Below are 7,596 nucleotides of genomic sequence, written 5' to 3' on the forward strand. Positions count from 1 at the left end.
AAAGTCAAATTGTCTTTTGTCACCTTCTATCTGGTTTTCTTTGTGCCCCTACCCTCCTCCCACCCCCTCCCTCTCCTTCCTCGCCCCCTCCCCACCCTTCCACCCCACCCTCTGTTACCATCACATTCTTGTCCATGTCTCTGAGTCTCATTTTTATGTCCCATCTATGCATGGGTTCATAGAGTTCTTAGTTTTTTCTGATTTACTTATTTCACTCCGTATAATGTTATCAAGGTCCATCCATGTTATTGTAAATGATCCGATGTCATCATTTCTTATGGCTAAGTAGTATTCCATAGTACAGGGGTCCCCAAACTTTTTTACACAGGGGGTCAGTTCACTGTCCCTCAGACTGTTGGAGGGCCGGACTATAAAAAAAACCTATGAACAAATCCCTATGCACACTGCACATATCTTATTTTAAAGTAAAAAAACAAAAACAAAACGGGAACAAATACAATATTTAAAATAAAGAACAAGTAAATTTCAATCAACAAACTGACCAGTATTTCAATGGGAACTATGCTCCTCTCACTGACCGCCAATGAAAGAGGTGCCCCTTCTGGAAGTGCGGCAGGGGCCGGATAAATGGCCTCAGGGGGCCACATGTGGCCCGCGGGCCGTAGTTTGGGGACCCCTGCCATAGTATATATGTACCAAAGCTTTTTAATCCACTCGTCCTCTGACGGACACTTGGGCTATTTCCAGATCTTCGCTATTGTGAACAATGCTGCTATAAACATGGGGGTGCATTTCTCCCTCTGGAACTGTTCTATGGTGTTCTTGGGGCATATTCCTAAAAGTGGGATGGCTGGGTCAAAAGGCAGTTTGATTTTCAATTTTTTGAGGAATCTTCATACTGTTTTCCACGGAGGCTGCACCAGTCAGCATTCCCACCAGCAGTGCAGGAGGGTTCCCTTTTCTCCACATCCTCACCAGCACTTATTCTGTGTTGTTTTGTTGATGAGTGCCATTCTGACTGGTGTGAGGTGATATCTCATTGTGGTTTTAATTTGCATTTCTCTAATGATTAGTGATGTTGAGCATTTTTTCATATGCCTATTGGCCATCTGTATGTCCTCTTTGGAGAAGTGTCTATTCATCTCTTTTGCCCATTTTTGGATTGGATTGTTTGTCTTCCTGGTGTTGAGATTTACAAGTTCTTTATAAATTTTGGTTATTAACCCCTTATCAGACGTACTGTCAAATATGTTCTCCCATTGTGTAGTTTGTCTTTTTATTCTGTTCTTATTGTCTTTGGCTGTGCAAAAGCTTTTTAGTTTGATATAGTCCCATTTGTGTATCCTGTCTTTTATTTCCCTTGCCCGTGGAGATAAATCAGCAAATATATCGCTGTGAGAGATGTCGGAGAGCTTACTGCATATGTTTTCTTCTAAGATGCTTATGGTTTTACTGCTTACATTTAAGTCTTTTATTCATTTTGAGTTTATTTTTGTGAATGGTGTAAGTTGGTGGTCTAGTTTCATTTTTTTGCAGGTAGCTGTCCAATTTTCCCAACACTATTTGTTGAAGAGGCTGTCTTTACTCCATTGTATGCCCTTACTTCCTTTGTCAAATATCAGTTGTCCATAGAGCTGTGGGTTTATTTCTGGGTTCTCTGTTCTGTTCCATTGATCTATATGCCTGTTTTTATGCCAGTACCAGGCTGTTTTGAGTACAATGGCCTTGTAGTATAGCTTGATATCAGGAAGTGTGATACCTCCCCCTTTATTCTTCTTTTTTAAGATTGCTGAGGCTATTCGTGTTCTCTTTTGGTTCCATATAAATTTTTGGAATATGTGATTTATATCTTTAAAGTATATCATTGGTATTTTAATTGGTATTGCATTGTATTTATAAATTGCTTTGGGTAATATAGACATTTTAATGATGTTTATTCTTCCTAACCATGAGCACAGTATATGCTTCCACTTGTTTGTATATTCCTTGATTTCTTTTATCAGTGTTTTATAATTTTCCGAGTATAAGTCTTTAGTCTCCTGGTTAAATGTACTCCTAGGTACTTTATTTTTTTGGTTGTAATAGTGAAGGGGATTGTTTCCTTAATTTCTCTTTCTGACTGTTCATTGTTGGTGTATAAAAATGCCTCTGATTTCTGAGTATTAATTTTATATCCTGCCACCTTGCTGAATTCATTTATCAGTAGTTTTTTGACTGAGACTTTAGGATTTTCTATATACAATATCATATCATCTGCAAATAATGATAGCTTTACTTCTTCTTTTCCAACATGAATGCCTTTTATTTCTTCTTCTTGTCTGATTGCTGTGGCTAGGACTTCCAGGACTATGTTGAATAAGAGTGGTAGAAGGGGGCACTCCTGCCTTGTTCCTGATCTTAAGGGGATTGCTTTTAATTTTTGCCCATTGAGTATGATGTTGGCTGTGGGTTTGTCATAGATGGCTTTTATCATGTTGAGATATCTTCCCTGTATTCCCACTTTGTTGAGAGTTTTGATCATGATGGGTGGTGGATTTTATCAAATGCTTTTTCTGCATCTATTGAAATTGATACTTTCTTTTTAATTTGTATATGATTATGGTAGCTATAATTTTTACACATAAGTGCTAGACTTAATCTTCCTGTATGACAAACTATTTTATGTGTATTTTTCCAATCAGTGACTTCAGTAGACTCTGCTCTAGCTGCTGTCAAATCAGAACCTCAGCCCTCACCCAAAAAGGCTTCTCTCACTTCAGAGGCCACCAGGAAGCCATCACAAGTATGCAGTCCTTCAGCTGAAAGCAAAAGACCTAAGTGGGCCCCACCAGGTATGGTATATTTGTTGATTAAGGGCAGGGGCTTAGGAAATTACCTCAGATAGAGTGTTTTCCTAGTTGTAGATGTTATACATATTATTACATTTTCTTTAAAACCAAGGTTTTGCATTTACTTATCATTTTATCATTCCCTCATCCCTCATTTACCACTGAGCATCCAGATTATTTATTAATTTTTAATGCTATAAGTAAGGTTAACATATACACAAACATCCTTAGAAGTCTGTGAGCATATCCTTATTATTTTCTTAGGATAAATTCCTAGTAGGAGAATTACAATATCAAAGAGTATTATCATTTAAGATTCTGATACAGGTTTTTGCAACAAATGTGTTTGCTCAGGACCTACTGACCCACACAGTCTCTTCTTATACGTGGAAATTCCAGCATTTAAAGTGCCCTGGCACACTCAACCTCCAGCTCGCACAAACTTGACCTCTTTTGTTTTGCTCCAAGGCCAAGTCTCACTGATGCTTCAAGAATTCTTTGACCTTCACCCTTCTTGACATTACTAAAGCCCTAATCCAGCCATGTTCATTCTATACCCACACTGTTGGTAGCTGTCTCCACTTTCCCTTGTCCACCTACATGAATCCTCTGTTCCAGTTAAATTGACACACTTTTTGCTCCTCAGAGCCTCTCTACCCATTTTTCTCTTTCTAGTATGTCTGTCTTCATTTGTCCCCTCTTCTCTGAGTCATTCCACGTCTACTCAGATTTATTTTCAGTGGCATTCTTTTTTTTTTTTTTTCTGAAGCTGGAAACGGGGAGAGACAGTCAGACAGACTCCCGCATGCGCCCGACCGGGATCCACCCGGCACGCCCACCAGGGGCGATGCTCTGCCCACCAGGGGGCGATGCTCTGCCCCTCTGGGGAGTCGCTCTGCAGCGACCAGAGCCACGCTAGCGCCTGGGGCAGAGGCCAAGGAGCCATCCCCAGCGCCGGGGCCATCTTTGCTCCAATGGAGCCTTGGCTGCGGGAGGGGAAGAGAGAGACAGAGAGGAAGGGGGGGGGGGTGGAGAAGCAAATTGGCGCTTCTCCTATGTGCCCTGGCCGGGAATCGAACCCGGGTCCCCCACACACCAGGCCGATACTCTACCGCTGAGCCAACCAGCCAGGGCCTTCAGTGGCATTTTTGATTGGTCCACAGTGGTCACTCCCATAGCCATAACTAGGTATTAATAGACTTAGGCCCAAAACATAATTATTTAATTTCTGAGTCTTCATTTCATCACCTGAAGTATTAGGCACTATATAATCTTTAAAGTCTTTTCTGGTTTAAAATGTCTAAGTTATTTTTGTTGTTGTTTTGTTTGTTTGTTTTGGGTTTTTTTTTTAAGTGAGAGGAGGGGAGACAGTGAGACAGACTCCTGCATGTGCCCCAACTGGGATCCACCTGCAACCCCTATCTGGGGCCAATTTCAGATTAACCGAGCTATTTTTAGTGCCTGAGGCTGACACTCTTGGACCAACCGAGCTATCCTTAGTGCCCAGTGCCATACTTGAACCAATTGAGCCACTGGCTGTGGGAGGAGAAGATGGAGAGAAGGGAGAGAGGGCAGGGGAAAGAAGCAGCTGGTTGCTTCTCCTGTGTTCCCTGACTGGGAATCAAACCTGGGGCATCCACATGCTGGTCCAACACTCTATCCACTGAGCAAATCAGTTAGGCCACGTCTAAGATTTTAATGGGAACTTAAATGTTTTTTAGAGAAGGAAAGGAGGAAGATTAGTTACTGAATTAATGATGTCACATAAGGATAATCCTTAGTGTATTTCTTCTGATAATTACTAGTGATTCCCCAACAAAAGAAATTTAAAATAAATGATATAATGACTATAGAAATTTAAGGTAGCATAGTCAAAAAGATAAAAATGAAATGAGTGAATGGATTAAGAGTCAATATTATAAAACAGAAAGTGGTCAGATTTACTGTGGGAAAGGGAGGGAATGAGGCCCAGCCACAAACTTAAATGGGCAGGGTCTGTTGGACTTGAGAGCTCATGGCTGTTTGACAGAAAGCAGCTGTTGCTCAGCTCCATCTAATTGTCTACATGCAGAATTAGGGGCCTGTTATTTCCAGATCTGACTTTTTTCCAAAAGAAGCCAGAAATCTAGATCTTTTAGTTTTTAAAACTGGACATTTTTTTAATACGATGTGGACCAAACAATATATCTGAAAGCTAGATTTGACCCTCAGATTGTCACTTAGTTACTGTTTTATTCAAATATGAGAAGATCACCAAGATACCAATAAAAAAATGAACCAGGGACATGAACATATTAATGTTCCCAAGAAATACAACTAGAAATGAATATGAGAAGAACTTCAGTCTCACTGGTAAGTAAGGAAATGTAAATTAAAATAATAAAATACTGTTTTATACCTCTCAAATTAGAAAATAATAAAGCAATATAATCCAGGGCACACTGGGTTGTGGGGTGGCAGATATAATTATTTACTATAAATTTATAATTCCGTTACAGGACAGCTTGAAAGGAGCCATAACAATATACCTCTCCTTTGGCCTAGGAACTAGTTATGGGAATTTATTCCTTAGAAAGAATTCAAAATAACTGTTTATATAAAAATAGTGAGAAACGACCTGACCAGTGGTGGCTCAGTAGATAGAGCATCAACCAGGGATGCTGAGGTCCCAGGTTTGAAATCCCAAGGTCGCCACCTTGAGCACAGACTCATCCACCTTGAGCACGGGTCTCCAGCTTGAGCGTGGGATCTAGGCATGATCCCATGGTTGCTAGCTTGAGCCCACAGTTGTTGGCTTGAGCAAGGAGTCCCCCATCAAGGCATGTATGAGAAGCAGTCAAGTCACAGAGTGATGTGACTACGAGTTGATGCTTCTCATCTTCCTCCCTTCTGGTCTCTCACACACAAAAAAAGTAAGAAACAAAATGTCCAAAAGTTTGTTGGAAGAATTTGATATATGGCCATTAAGAATGATAAATCAGATGGTTAGAAACAGGGATATGCGTATAAATCTTTACTTGAAAAAGTACACACAATTGTACTTTTTATGACTACAGTCATGTTCATGACTATGATATTTATGTGGATAAATGATGAAATTTAATACTTGATGGAAATAATTGCTACATTACAGTGGTAGGAAAAACAAAGCCAGTATAAATAAGTAGAAACTATTTGTCATGTTTTAAGTTATGATATTTAGTATTTGAAAAAATAGATTCTTTCAATGAAGTGCTTATAAAAATTGCAGGACTTAAAAAATGCATTAGGTTTTTCTACTTTTTTAGAAATGATGATTGCATATATTTTTTTATGCCTCTACAACCAATGTATTTGCACCCAATTTATCTATTTCAGCTTTTACACTTAAAGTTTTGGTATCAAGAGCTTACCTTCAGGTGATGTTTTAAAATAGGCAATACTCTATTTTATCTCTTCTTTAGTACTTTCCATTATTTTGGTATTGCTTATAACTTGATAGAACCTGTAAAGCATAAAAATGCTTAACTTCATTTTTTGCTTCTTTTGTTTTATAAGTTCATTTTGTTAAGAGATTGCTCACATTCTCAGCATCCGGTGATATGTTTCTTTCAGCGGTATCCAGAAGTAGCAGCACCAGCGGTGGCCCACTGGCAGGGCTGTCTGTTAAGTCTCCGAATCAGAGTCTCCGCCTTGGCTTGTCCAGATTAGCACGAGTTAAATCTTTGCATCCAAATGCTGCTAGGAGCTGAGTGTGGTAGCAAAGAAATATTTCAGAGAATCACAGTTTGACAATTATGTTTATATTGGATCTGTATTTATATTTGAAGAGGATATTGTAATATAAAGGAATCCTTTAATGTCATATAAATGATCACTACCAATTTTGTGATTATGTTCTCTGAAATGCTATTCAAGACTTCAATAAGAGGTTTGTCTGTAAGACTTATCTTACAATGTCATTTCTTATGAAGAGCATATTCTATAACCTTATGTGTAATAAGTCATTAAGTGGTTGTCTGCTTGATGTGGAAGGAGTCCACCTTACATCCTGTGTTTTTCTAGCAGTATGAGGTTTCTTTCTAGCTTTGACTAGTTAGTGGCACCTTAGCTTTGTTCAGAGTTTATCTGGTGAAAGAAAACATTCCCACCTCTTTTCAAGGAGACATTTCTGAAAAGTGTTACTTAAGCTACATTGTCAGTTTTGCTGCAAGATGTTTATTATTTTAGCCAAATATATTTACAGTAAGAATTCAGAATGATTTTACACATTAAACAGTTGCTATAGTATGGCATATGTCTTCTACTTAGAAATAGATGGTTATTATATAGCAAGTAGAATTTCATGACATTTTATGAAACCCTCATTGTCAAAACCTTTAATAAACATGAAAAAATTTTGATATGCTCTTTTCCTTAATACCATTGAAACCATCTGTCTCTGTCTGCATTTCATGATAAAATGAATTAGTGAATAACGTTAGCCTTTTGTTGTAAATATAAAGGAGGGGGCTGTTAAAGTAGTCACTTTATGTTAAGTCAGTGCTTTAGAGGGTGGCTGTCAAGTTTCCTAGTCAACTCTATTGTGATATTAGATAATAAGATAATACAGCTTTTCAGGAAACTTAGATCTGAATTTGTTGTGAATAAAAATAGTAATAGTTATTTTATATTTATAATGAGAATTTCAACCAACTCCTGATCACTTTTTAATAAAAATTCTTCAAATCAAATTAACCATTAAAAATATATAATACATAGTTCATTTCTTGGTTTATGGAAATATCTATGTCAATGTGAAAATAAGTAATATAGAATTGTGATTAAA

General features: G+C 38.1%; 1 protein-coding gene across 2 annotated transcripts in view; it reads left to right on the top strand.

Annotated features, from left to right (window-relative positions):
* Positions 1 to 7,596, top strand: part of RAD51AP1 (RAD51 associated protein 1) — a 36,562-nt gene extending 28,966 nt beyond the window's left edge. For both annotated transcript variants that reach the window (XM_066254784.1, XM_066254783.1), the window contains 2 exons: positions 2,643 to 2,792; positions 6,384 to 7,596. In XM_066254784.1, coding sequence (XP_066110881.1) covers positions 2,643 to 2,792; positions 6,384 to 6,520 — 287 coding nt within the window. In that variant the 3' untranslated portion in view covers positions 6,521 to 7,596. The remainder of the gene's footprint in view (positions 1 to 2,642; positions 2,793 to 6,383) is intronic.

The sequence above is a fragment of the Saccopteryx bilineata genome, chromosome 2, assembly GCF_036850765.1.
Source record: "Saccopteryx bilineata isolate mSacBil1 chromosome 2, mSacBil1_pri_phased_curated, whole genome shotgun sequence".
Lineage (NCBI taxonomy): Eukaryota > Metazoa > Chordata > Mammalia > Chiroptera > Emballonuridae > Saccopteryx > Saccopteryx bilineata.